We start from the raw sequence: 13,361 nt of genomic DNA, 5'->3' as shown, positions 1-13,361 counted from the left end.
GGCTGGGGTGGTGTAATGCTCACCGCCATTAGGACCTGGAGCAGTGGAAATGCGTTCTGGAGAGATGAACCACGCTTTACCATCTGGCAGTCCGACGGACAAATCTGGATTTGGCGGATGCCAGGAGAACGCTACCTGCCCTTGTGCATAGTGCTAACTGTAAAGTTTGGTGGAGGAGGAATTATGGTTTGGGACTGTTTTTCAGGGTTTGGGCTAGGCCCCTTAGTACCAGTGTAGGGAAATATTAACGCTACAGACATTTACATTTAAGTCATTTAGCAGACGCTCTTATCCAGAGCGCATACAATGACACTCTAAATGATTATGTGCTTCCAACTTTGTGGCAACAGTTTGGGGAAGGCCCATTACTGTTTCAGCATGACAAGGCCCCGGTGCACAAAGCGAGGTCCATACAGAAATGGTTTGTCGATCGGTGTGAAAGAACTTGAATGGCCTGCACAGAGCCCTGACCTCAACCCCATCGAAAAACCTTTGGGATAAATTGGAACGTTGACTGCGAGCCAGGCCTAATCGCCCAACATCAGTGTCCGACCTCACTAACTCTCTTGTGGCTGAATGGAAGCAAGTCCCTGTAGCAGTGTTCTAACATCTAGTTGAAAGCCTTCCCAGAAAAGTGGAGGCTGTTATAGCAGCAAACGGGGGACCAACTCCATATTAATGCCCATGATTTTGGAATGAGATGTTCGATGAGCAGGTGTCCACAAGTGTATAAAGAATGATGGCAAAAAAAAGTATTTAAATTAAATTATGGGCAGAAAGACAAATTCAACTCCATCTTTCATCGAATCAGATGGTCTATTCATCACAAAACCATTTGATGTTGCCAATTATTTTAATTATTACTTCATAGGCAAATTAGGTACACTTAGGCAGGAAATGCCAACAACTAACAGTGAGCCATCGTATTCATGCATAGAAAAACGAATAATGAAAGAAAAGCATTGGAAGTTTGAATTTTGTAAAGTTAGTGTAGCATAGGTGTAAAAAAAATATAAAAAATATTTATCAATGATGACAATTGACAACTTAGATGGCATTGACAACTTAGATGGAAAGCTACTGAGGATGGTAGCTGACTCTATAGCCACTCCTATCTGTGGCATATCTTTAATCTGAGCCTAGAGGAAAGTGTTTGTCCTCAGGCCTGGAGGGAAGCCAAATTCATTCCACTACCCAAGAGTGGCGAAGCGGCATTTACTGGTTCCAACAGCAGAACTATCAGCTTGCTGCCAGCTCTTAGCAGACTGTTGAAAAATAATTGTGCTTGACCAAATACAATGCTATTTCTCTGTAAACAAATAACAACATACTTTCAGCATGCTTATAGAGAAGGGCATTCAACATGTACTACACTGACACAAATGACTGATGATTGGTTGAAATAAATGAATAATAAAAAGATTGTGGGAGCTGTACAGTTAGATTTCATTGCAGCCTTTGATATGATTGACCATAACCTGTTGTTGAGAACTTGTGTTTTACGGCTTTTCAACCTCTGCCATATCGTGGATTCAGAGCCATCTATCTTACAGAACTCAAAGCGTTTTCTTGAATGGAAGCTTCTCTAACGTCAAGCATGTAAAGTGTGGTGTGCCGCAGGGCAGCTCTCTAGCCCATCTACTCGTTTCTATTTCTACCAATGAGCTGCCACTGGCATTAAACAAAGCATGTGTGTCAGATGTTGCTGATGTTTCAGCCGCTGAAACCCTTAACAAAGAGTTGCAGTCAGTTTTGGAATGGGTGGCCAGTAATAAACTGGTCCTGAACATTTCTAAAACTAAGAACATTGTTTTTGGTACAAATCATTCCCTAAGCTCTAGACCTCAGCAGAATCTGGTAATGAATGGTGTGGCTGTTGAAGAGAATAAATTACTTGGGGTTACCTTAGATAGTAAACTGTCATGGTCAAAACATATAGATTCAATGGTTGTAAAAGAAGGGGAGAGGTCTGTCAATAATAATGAGATGCTCTGCTTTTTTGACACCACACCCAAAAATACAACATGCCATGAAAAGGCACGGGGACAAAGCCCAAAACAAACACGTAAACAAAAACACAGGGATGTAACCCAAACAAAAGAGCGAGGTTAAACCTCTAATAAATACATGGGATGAGACCCATAATCACAAGTGCACAACAATACACGGGGACCAGACCCGTGATAACGAGTACACGGTACACGCAGCACGAAAGCCGAAACCACAAAGCACAGGTACTCACAAGATCAACGGACATGGGAACCAGGTGTTCATAATGAAACAGTTCAGTGACGCCTAGAGGCCGGTGATGTAGACCTCCGGAGCTGGTGCGCGGAATGAGCAGCAGTACAGGGGGAATCCGTGACAAGAACAAATTCAAGGAAACGTACAGTATTATACAGAGCCATGAGTGAATGGAACTCCCATCTCATAGAGTGCAAGTGAGCAGAAAACCTGGTTAAAAAAACGAATAAATCAACACCTCAAGGCACAACGCCTCTCCCCCATGTGACCTACTTGTTGTGCAACTGATAGAAGCACACACACACACTACATGTTAATGTTTTTAAATGTATGTAAATAAACAAATATTATGTTTTGTCTGTAATGTATTTTTCGTTATGTGTCGGACCCCAGGAAGACTAGCTATGGCCATTGGTGTCGGCTAATGGGGATCCGAATAAATCAAATCAAATTTACCTGCAGATGGCTAAGTGGCTTGATGAAGGTTATAATTAACTATAGATCTATAGTCTTTCCATTAGGATACACCGACACACACGCACATACACAGGTCTCTCTGCTCTGCTGTCAGTCTCCATCTGTTGGTCAGGTGATCAATACTAATATCTGTAGAAGGTTGTAATGAACTATAGATCAATACCTAACATACTGTCCATGTGTGTGTGTGTGTGTGTGTTGTTGCGCATGTGGGTGTATGCGTTGTGTTATGTTGTTATTTGCGTCTAGAACATGCAGTCATTCGATAATGTCACCGATAGTACCATTATAAATGAGAGTTTGGGTGACCTCCAATACCACACACACTCAACACACACGGGTGCACACGTAGCTGTTTGCACTATTGGCAAGTGGAATGAGTGAATATATGAGCTACACAAAAACTCATTACAACACGATTAGAAGCAAACCTCAAATTTAATCTAATTTACAGAGGGCTGTTTGCCTGTCAGACACACACACACAGGGGCGGACTGGGACCAAGAATCGGCCCATTATTTTCCTTGAGGCCCCCATTATTAGCCAGATAAATATAATTTTGCGCAAAAATCTAAGTTAGGCCCACTGAGCTAAAGATGGGCCAGCCCATCTGGCATTTGCCCAAAATGCCAGATGGCCAGTCCGCCCTTGCACACACACACACACACACACACACACACACACCTCCCTCCCTCTCTGTCTCTCACTCCCTTTCTCTCTCTCTCTCTCTCTCTCTCTCTCTCTCTCTCTCTCTCTCTCTCTCTCTCTCTCTCTCTCTCTCTCTCTCTCTCTCTCTCTCTCTCTCTCTCTCTCCCCATCTCTTTGTGACCACCCATTGAGTCTCATTGAAAGTGGGAGTATCTGTCTGACCCATATAGACCTGTGCACCGCTAAACACCTGCATATGGCATTTACACACAGACACACACACACACACACACACACACACACTGGCACTCACTCTGAATGCTGACAGCTGAGGTTTTATTTTTGGCTGTATTTTCTCTCTGCCGGCAATTCACATAAACACACACACACAATAACACATACACAAACAGTGTGCCCTGACCTTCTCTCTGCTGAGTGGGCAAAGAGTCAGGGGTCACTGCTCACTGTCAGCCTGTCAGAGAGAAGGAGGGAGGGAGGGAGGGAGAGGAAGGGAAGGAGGGAGCGGCAGGGCCAGGGAGTGAGGGGAAAGAGAGGTAGAGAATGTTAAGCCAGTGTAAAGCCAGTGTTGATGCTGAAATGTAGGAGCTTATAAAAGGCTGTGGCCACATAGACATTTAATTACCTGTCAAAAGCGCTTTTCCACTTCCTGTCCCACAAGCTTACCTGGAGTTCTCGTATCAAAATGGCCGTAGGGTAATGGCGTGCATACAGCATCAATAGGAACACATAATTAGATACTTCCAAGCACAATCAGTCATCGTGTGTGTGTGCAGCTGTGCATGTAGCTAAAAAGAGTGGGCAGCAGCTGGGGCATGGTACCCAGAGAGACCGTTCTGATGGACAAGACTCAGCTGGGACTCCCTCTCTGGAACTGATAGGCCTGCACAGATTAATCCGAAATGCACACCTCACTGTAATAAACAAGTTGGAGAAACAGTTGGAGGTGTGTGTGTGTGTGTGTGTGTGTGTGTGTGTGTGTGTGTGTGTGTGTGTGTGTGTGTGTGTGTGTGTGTGTGTGTGTGTGTGTGTGTGTGTGTGTGTGTGTGTGTGTGTGTGTGTGTGTGATGTGGAGAAAAATAAGAGAGAGCGAGATAATTGATGGCAGGAGCAGAAGGGAGAACGCCGCTTGAGCGTGACGTGGAAACACCACTGTTGTTTTTCTCCCGCAGTTTTCGATCTCGAGCCATGAATGTTCTCTCTGTTCAGAAGTCTCTCTTGCTCAATCAGTGATTAATTCATGACTAACGATTAATCAACTTAGATTCTCTGCAAATACTTTATCACACCGACAGTCATTATCAGAGCAAATTGGGTAATGATTCGGATGTTGCCGCTGTATTCCGTGAGTCCTCTCCGGTATTCAGATAGTGAGCGCGCGCTGTCCAAGGTGCCGCAGCAGAGCGGCCCCGCCCATCCTCTCCTCCTCTCCTCTCCCCTTCATCATCCACGTGATGCACGGAGCAGCAGACTGCACCTTCGCCTCCTCCGTAGAGAGAGAGAGAGAGAGAGATGCGTTTGGTTCCACTGGTCTGTTTGATCGAGAAGAGACTGTGATTGTTTCGGTAGGCCTATCTAACAGGTATTTACCGGGAACGGTTTGGCTACACTCAGCATCTCCCCTCACAACGCGGTGATTGTTATCAGATGACAAGGAGAAAAGCGATGAGTAGCCACAACACCGACCAGAAGATGTGTGTAAGGTAGGCTGAAACATTTGTATCTCGGTGTGTATGTATTGTATTAGGTCTTTGCTGTAGGCTATATGTACTTATTTAATTAGAATAGCCTAATATGGGCGTTTTCCCGCAGCAGTGTTTTTGGTGTATGGATTCTTTCGCACAGGTGAGGTAGATATAAACTCGGAGTAACGGGTGAGTTCGAGCTCACTGGATGAGAGGAATAGCCTACGCACGCACACACACACGGAGACTCTTAGGAGGGGGAGAGGAGAGAGGAATGGCCGTTGATCGACAATCGATATTTAAACCTGCTCTCATCTCACCGCGTCTTTCAATACTGTGATTTGGAACCCTAATCTCAACCACATCACTAGAGAGACAGACGCCGGAGTGGTGTGAGGCGCCTTTTTTTCCCCCATGGTGCGAAAAGGGGGATAATTCGATAAACAAGGCGCATTTGAGTCATCCTCCGCATCGCTCGAGAAACCGCTTCCGAGTCCCTCGCGGAGGCACGAGGTGGTCATGTTGGAATGTCTTTTGCCGTCAGAGAGGTAAAACGTACAGAACGTTGTAGACATTAAGGTAATGAGTCGAGCTGAAATTATACTGTTCTGACTGACAATAAGTTCCATACAACACATGAAATGCATCTGAATATTCTGTATCTTTCTGAAAAGACTCACTGGTATATCACATGGTGTTGGTGATAGGAGGACTGTCTGGAAAGACTGTGTGAGAGAGAGAGAGTGCGTTTTCATGCATGTATCTGACCCAGGGTGATAGTGCTGTCTCTTCTCTCTGTAGGTCACTGGAAAGAAAAGGGTGATGACGGGACAGTGAGGGACACACTCACAGTGCTCAACGCAAAAGCCCCGCTGATAGAGACAAAAAAAAAGAGGGGGAGATGCTCTGATAGTCTCTCTCTGTTTACGGTGTGTGACAGTGTATGACCATATTCTCCCTCTCTCTCTCTGAGGGGAACAGGCACTAACGAAGACACTGATATGGTTCTCACACTGCACCCCTCATTTCTCTAACACACACGCACACACACACCATTGAAGGAAGACAGTGGAGGAGGAACGAGGAGAGACAGAGACGAGAAGATAGAAGACTAACATTGGGAACACTTGGACCTCTATAAGGAGCCAGCTCCCTCACTTGACTGGCAGACAGAGGAACACCTATGGAGGGTGTAGGGTGCTACTAACGGGGCTAAGAAGACTGTAGGGTACTAGAAAGGGCCCTAAGAAGACTTAAGGGTGCTCTCAAGGATGTTTGCACCATGAGTTGTAGAGTAGTTTGCGCTGCCCAGCTCTAGCCTTTGTGTCTGCGTGTGTGTGCGTTGTGTGTATGTGTTTGCGCGTGTGTGTGATGGCGGTGTGTGTGTGGGCCGCGGCCCCCCTGCTGTGTGTCTGGCTGTGCCTCTGTAGCCTTGGGGGATCCAGAGGGGAGGTGCTAGAGTTTGGTGGGGTGTCGGGACAGTGGGGACGGTTCCCGGTGTGGAACGCGTGCTGCGAGAGCATCCTGTCATTCAGCGTTAGAACTCACAGTGAGGACGGACTGCTGCTTTACCTTGACGACGAAGGATTCTGCGACTTCCTGGAACTATTGTTGCTACGCGGGAAACTCCGCCTACGCTTCTCCATCTTCTGCGCCGAGCCGGCTGAGGTGAGTTCCGGGGTCGCCGTGAGTGACGGACACTGGCATGTGGTTCGTGTGAAACGGGACTGGAGGAACACAAGCCTTGAGGTGGATGGAAGGATGGAGGGATGGGCAGAGGTGAAGAGCAAACGGAGAGACATGACAGTGTTTAGCCACACCTTTATGGGCGGGGTTTCCCCAGAGCTCCACGCCTCCCCTCTCCGCCTCACTTCCCCTGGCGTCAGAGACCACGCCCCCTTTGCTGGCTGGCTCACTTCGGTGACCATCAATGGATCGGCGGTTGTAATGGAAGGATCGGAGGGCGTTACCATGGGGGGAGACGGGTGTGGGCCGGACCACGTGTGTCAGAATGGAGGGGTGTGTTCTGTCGTCGAGCAGAAGAACGTTTGCGACTGTACCGACACCGGCTACAAAGGCAACGACTGCAGCGAAGGTAAGGCCTTACCCAAACCCTACCTTGAAACTTTGTGATTTCATCTCGCACACACATTTACAAAAAAACACACACACAGGGCCGGCTCTAGCCTTTTGGGGGCCCTAAGCGATATTTGGTTGGGTGGTGCCCTACCAAGTGGAAAATAAAATAATCGTGTCCCCCCTCTTGACACAAAAAAGGTTGCAGTTTTAAAGCAAGTTTTCTGCAGTTCTACACATTTTGCCATGGGACGGAGAGAACATTTAGCAATTCTATAACACATTTTCTGCAATTGTACACATTTTGCCATGACTTATGCCATGTAAATGATATATGAGTGAGAGTGACTAACAAAATCAGTGGGGGCCCCCTGGAGGTCAGGGTCCCTGAGCAAGTGCCTGATCGGTATTCAGACATGATTCCTACAAGTTTAGATAATTGGCTAGACTAACTTACCAATCTATAAATTGTTAGCTGACATGGCTAAAAATTGCTGATGCACAACCAAATTTCCAACCTTGTGTATTCTACTATTCGAACTCTCAATAGTATGTTGAGACCTCGACGGAGGCCCTAAGCGACCGCTTATGTCGCTTATGCCATGAGCCAGCCCTGCGCACACATACACACAGACCTCCCCTACACACAGATTTAAACTACTGGTGTTATTTGTAGTATATAGTGTAGAACATTGAAACCCATATCTTTAATATGACTGTTACATTGTGAATCACAGCACCAGCCATTCTCCCTGTCCTATACAGTGGTGGTTAGTAGATGCTAGTGGTGGTCAGTAGATCCTAGTGGTGGTTAGTAGATCCTGATGGTCAGAAGATCATAGTGGTGGTCAGTAGATCCTAGTGGTGGTCAGTAGATCCTAGTGGTGGTGGGTTGATCCTCGTGGTAGTGGGTTGATCCTAGTGGTGGTCAGGAGATCCTAGTGGTGGTCAGCAGATCCTAGTGGTATGTTGGTAGATCCTAGTGGTGGTTAGTAGATCCTAGTGGTGATCAGAAGAGCCTAGTGGTGGTCAGTAGATCCTAGTGGTAGTCAGTAGATCCTAGTGGTGGTCAGAATATCCTAGTAGGGGTTAGTAGATCCTGGTGGTCAGAATATCCTAGTAGGGGTTAGTAGATCCTGGTGGTCAGAATATCCTAGTGGTGGTCAGTAGATCCTATTGGTGGTTAGTAGATCCTAGTGGTGATCAGAAAATCCTAGTGGTGGTCAGTAGATCCTAGTGGTGGTCAGAGGATCCTAGTGGTGGTTAGTAGATCCTGATGGTCAGAAGATCCTAGTGGTGGTCAGTAGACCTTAGTGGTTGTCAGTAGATCCTAGTGGTGGTTAGTAGATCCTAGGGGTGGTCAGTAGATCCTAGTAGTGGTGGGTTGATCCTAGTGGTGGTCAGTAGATCCTATTGGTTGTCAGTAGATCCTAGTGGTGGTCAGCAGATCCTAGTGGTGGTTGGTAGATCCTAGTGGTGGTCAGTAGATCCTAGTGGTGGTCAGAATATCCTAGTAGGGGTTAGTAGATCCTAGTGGTGGTCAGTAGATCCTTGTGGTAGTCTGTAGATCCTAGTGGTGGTCAGAGGATCCTAGTGGTGGTTAGTAGATCCTGATGGTCAGAAGATCCTAGTGGTGGTTAGTAGATCCTAGTGGTGGTTAGTAGATCCTAGTGGTGGTCAGTAGATCCTAGTGGTAGTCAGTAGATCCTAGTGGTGGTCAGAATATCCTAGTGGTGGTCAGTAGAGCCTAGTGGTGGTCAGTAGAGCCTGGTGATGGTGGGTTTATTCTAGTGGTGGTCAGTAGATCCTAGTGGTGGTCATTAGAGCCTAGTGGTGGTGGGTTGATCCTAGTGGTGATCAGTAGATCCTAGTGGTGGTGGGTTGATCCTAGTGGAGGTCAGTATATCCTAGTGGTGGTCAGTAGATCCTCGTGGCGGTGGTTTGATCCTAGTGGTGGTCAGTAGATCCTAGTGGTGGTCAGTAAATCCTCGTGGTGATGGGTTGATCCTAGTGGTGGTTAGTAGATCCCAGTGGGGGTCAGTAGATCCTTGTGGTGGTCAGTAGATCCTAGTGGTGGTTAGTAGATCCTAGTGGTGGTTAGTAGATCCTAGTGGTGGTCAGTAGAGCCTAGTGGTGGTGGGTTGATCCTTGTGGTGATCAGTAGATCCTAGTGGTGGTTAGTAGATCCTGGTGGTGGTCAGTAGATCTTAGCGATGGGTTGATCCTAGTGGTGGTCAGTATATCCTTTTGGTGGTCAGTAGATCCTAGTGGCGGTGGGTTGATCCTAGTGGTGGTCAGTAGATCCTAGTGGTGGTCAGTAGATCCTAGTGGTGGTTAGTAGATCATAGTGGTGGTTAGTAGATCATAGTGGTGGTTAGTAGATACTGGTGGTCAGAATATCTTAGTAGTAGTGGGTTTATCCTAGTGGTTGTCAGTAGATCCTAATTGTGGTTAGTAGATCCTAGTGGTGGTTAGTAGATCCTAGTGGTGGTCAGAAGATCCTAGTAGTGGTTAGTAGATACTGGTGGTCAGAATATCTTAGTAGTAGTGGGTTTATCCTAGTGGTTGTCAGTAGATCCTAATTGTGGTTAGTAGATCCTAGTGGTGGTTAGTAGATCCTAGTGGTAGTCAGTAGAACCTAGTTTTGGTCAGTAGAGCCTAGTGGTGGTGGGTTGATCCTAGTGGTGGTCAGTAGATCCTAGTGGTGGATGGTTGATCCTAGTGGTGGTTAGTAGATCCTTGTGGTGGTGAGTAGATCCTAATGGTGGTCAGCAGATCCTAGTGGTGGTCAGTAGATCCTAGTGGTGGTGGGTTGATCCTAGTGGTTGTCAGTAGAGCCTACTGGTTGTCAGTAGATCCATGTGGGGGTCAGTAGATCCTAGTGTTGGTCAGTAGATCCTATTGGTGGTCAGTAGATCCTAGTGGTGGTTAGTAGATACTGGTGGTAAGAATATCTTAGTGGTAGTGGGTTTATCCTAGTGGTTGTCAGTAGATCCTAGTGGTGGTTAGTAGATCCTAGTGGTGGTCAATAGATCCTAGTGGTGGTTAGTAGATCCTAGTGGTGGTCCGTAGATCCTAGTTTTGGTCAGTAGATCCTAGTGGTGGTGGGTTTATCCTAGTGGTGGTCATTAGATCTTAGTGGTGGTCAGTAGAGCCTCGTGGTGGTGGGTTGATCCGAGTGATGGTCAGTAGAGCCTGCTGGTTGTCAGTAGATCCTTGTGGGGGTCAGTAGATCCTAGTGTTGGTCAGTAGATCCTAGTGGTGGTCTGTAGATCCTATTGGTGGTTAGTAGATCCTAGTGGTGATCAGAAAATCCTAGTGGTGGTCAGTAGATCCTAGTGGTAGTCTGTAGATCCTAGTGGTGGTCAGAGGATCCTAGTGGTGGTTAGTAGATCCTGATGGTCAGAAGATCCTAGTGGTGGTCAGTAGACCTTAGTGGTTGTCAGTAGATCCTAGTGGTGGTTAGTAGATCCTAGGGGTGGTCAGTAGATCCTAGTAGTGGTGGGTTGATCCTAGTGGTGGTCAGTAGATCCTATTGGTTGTCAGTAGATCCTAGTGGTGGTCAGCAGATCCTAGTGGTGGTCAGTAGATCCTAGTGGTGGTCAGTAGATCCTAGTGGTGGTCAGAATATCCTAGTAGGGGTTAGTAGATCCTGGTGGTCAGAATATCCTAGTGGTGGTGGGTTTATCCTAGTGGTGGTCAGTAGATCCTAGTGGTGGTTAGTAGATCCTTGTGGGGGTCAGTGTATCCTAGTAGTGGTCAGTAGATTCTAGTGGTGTTCATTGGATCCTAGTGGTGGTGAGTTGCGTTCTGAAACAAGCCTGTTTGTGTTCATCACCTCCCTGTGTGTTTGTGTGTGTGTATATGTGTATGTGTGTGTGTGTGTGTGTGTGTGTGTGTGTGTGTGTGTGTGTGTGTGTGCGTGTGCGTGCGTGCGTGCGTGCGTGCGTGCGTGTGTGCGCGCGCGCGCACGTGCGTCTTTAGTCTGATATCTAGGCCCCTCCTTTGTCTCCATGGCAACCCCGTCCCCTTTCTGCTGAACAAGTTACCATGGAGACAGCAGGGCTCTGAAAGAGAGACTCAGTTACATATGCTGCCCTATGCCTCCATCCCTCTACCTATTTACCTATGACACCCTCGATGTATCCCTCTTCGATGTATCCCTCTTCTCTAATAGGGTGGTCAATCGCTCAAAAAATAGTTGATTCATTTGGATTAATTGGTTGGTAAATCTCGGTTGGAAACGTAGTATGTTGTCATAAGAACATGAAATATGTGGCGAGTGTAGTGTGTTGATTAGTGTGTTGGGTGTTGGAAAGAAGGCAAGTGACATATGTTGGCGCGACAATTGTTTTGACAATACTGCAGCGCGGAGCACATTTTTGAACACCGGGACTGAAGGTGAAATTGATGTCACATTGCTTAAACCTATCCACTTATTTTAGATCAACGGGTAGGGACTGTACCAGGCCTTTAATTAGTGAAAACCAAGCTATTAGCGTTTCTTTTCACTAATTAAAGGCACAGTGCAGTCAAAAACGTGTTTTTACCTGTGATATATATATATATTTCCACAGTATGAGTTTGGAATAATATTGTGAAAGTGTGAAAATTATGATAATTCCGTTTTAGTGTAAAAGCTGTTTGAAAATACCAACTGAAATTTCATCTTGTTTTGGAGTTTTGACCTGCCTGGTGACATCACCAGTTAATAGTTCTAAACTGCCAATAACAGCTAGTTTTCCCTTCCCCCCACTCCCAGACAGTCCTAGCAAAATTATTGCTTGAGAAAATACTCTTTACTAAGAAGCTATTTATTTTCTTTTTGACCATATTATTTGAAAACAATCACAGTGAGGTACTTAATTGTTACCCAGAACTGATTGAATATTGAGATAAAAACGGCTGCATTGTATCTTTAATAAGAGACAGAGGAAAGAGACATTTGGTTGCAAAGACACACACACACTCCAGTACTGACCCCAGCATGTTCCCCCCTGCACTGCTGTTTTCTATCATCAGTTACCTGTTTCCATTGATCTATTCATTTACTGCAATGGTCAATGTGTGTGTCTGAGTGTGAGTGTGTGTGTGTGTGTGTGTGTGTGTGTGTGTGAGAGAGAACATGTGCGTGTATTCTGTGCTCTGGTACTGGAGGCTGTAAGGTAAGTTCTGGGTGAATAAATGTTCCAGATTCCAAACACACAGGTAGGAGCGTCCGCTTTCATCCACCCTGGCCACTGTGTGTGTGCGCGTGCCTGTGTGCGTGCGCTTGGTTTGGGGCACTTCAGTCGATTCCGTGTATTGAAATTCAAGTAATGTATTGAAAATCTACTATTGTTGAGGATTTTTCAATGAATTGAATTTCGATTAACTTCCTGAATTGAATAAATTGGCCGCAACCCTGACGTGTGTGTGTGTGTGTGCGTGCGTGCGTGCGTGTGGAAGAATGTAAGGCTATCAGTGCCACATGGTATCATGGTGATGTCTGGGTGGATCTGCATGTGTGTAACCAAGGTAATGGTGTGGGTGTGCATCTGTGTACCCGTGGTAACAGACGGCTGTGCATGGCGTGTTAATGAATGTCTGTCTCTCTCTCTCCTTCGTCTGGACGCTCCCAGAACACTACAACCCAGGTGGGTCTCTCTCACTCACTTTCTCTCACCCCTCCCCCCTCTCTCTCTTCTTCTTTACACCTATCCCATTCCTTCGTCCATGTCTGATTTGGGCACCGAAAGGTGTGTGGGCTGTGTGTGTGTAGGTTGTGTGTGTGCTGTATGTGGGTTGCAGTCAGACGGTAAGTAGACTCCCTTCATGGACAAATAAGTAGATCCATTCATGGACATATACCAGAGGTTTTAAGTGGCTCTCCACTCAAAGATAGAAACGGGCAGTGTAATAATAAGGTTTGAGGCTAAGAGGTTAGAGGTTAGAGACTGACAGAGTAATAATAATAATACATTTGATTTGATTTGATAACCTAGGACAATTACAAGATACCCTAGGACAATTACAAGGTACCCTAGGACAATTACAAGATACCCTAGGACAATTACAAGGTACCCTAGGACAATTACAAGATACCCTAGGACAATTACAAGATACCATAGGACAATTACAAGATACCCTAGGACAATTACAAGGTACCCTAGGACAATTACAAGATACCATAGGACAATTACAAGATACCCTAGGACAATTACAAGATACCCT

The 13,361-nt window shown here is 46.2% G+C and overlaps 1 protein-coding gene across 21 annotated transcripts in view; it reads left to right on the top strand.

Moving 5' to 3' along the window:
• The first annotated feature begins 4,830 nt into the window (after positions 1–4,830).
• LOC118357460 (neurexin-1a-like) overlaps positions 4,831–13,361 on the top strand; it is a 101,594-nt gene continuing 93,063 nt past the window's right edge. For 5 of the 21 annotated variants that reach the window (XM_052478249.1, XM_035734567.2, XM_052478248.1 and 2 more), the window contains exons 1-2: positions 4,833–5,090; positions 5,874–7,167. In XM_052478249.1, coding sequence (XP_052334209.1) covers positions 6,423–7,167 — 745 coding nt within the window. In that variant the 5' untranslated portion in view covers positions 4,833–5,090; positions 5,874–6,422. Of the gene's footprint in view, positions 5,091–5,873; positions 7,168–12,769; positions 12,785–13,361 lie in introns of all 21 variants that reach the window. The other 16 variants (XM_052478247.1, XM_052478246.1, XM_052478244.1 and 13 more) reach the window with 7 other exon arrangements.

The sequence above is a fragment of the Oncorhynchus keta genome, chromosome 24 (genome assembly GCF_023373465.1).
Source record: "Oncorhynchus keta strain PuntledgeMale-10-30-2019 chromosome 24, Oket_V2, whole genome shotgun sequence".
NCBI classification, from domain to species: domain Eukaryota; kingdom Metazoa; phylum Chordata; class Actinopteri; order Salmoniformes; family Salmonidae; genus Oncorhynchus; species Oncorhynchus keta.
Note: the sequence above shows the minus strand (reverse complement) of the source record. Positions and strands in the feature narration are given on the sequence as shown.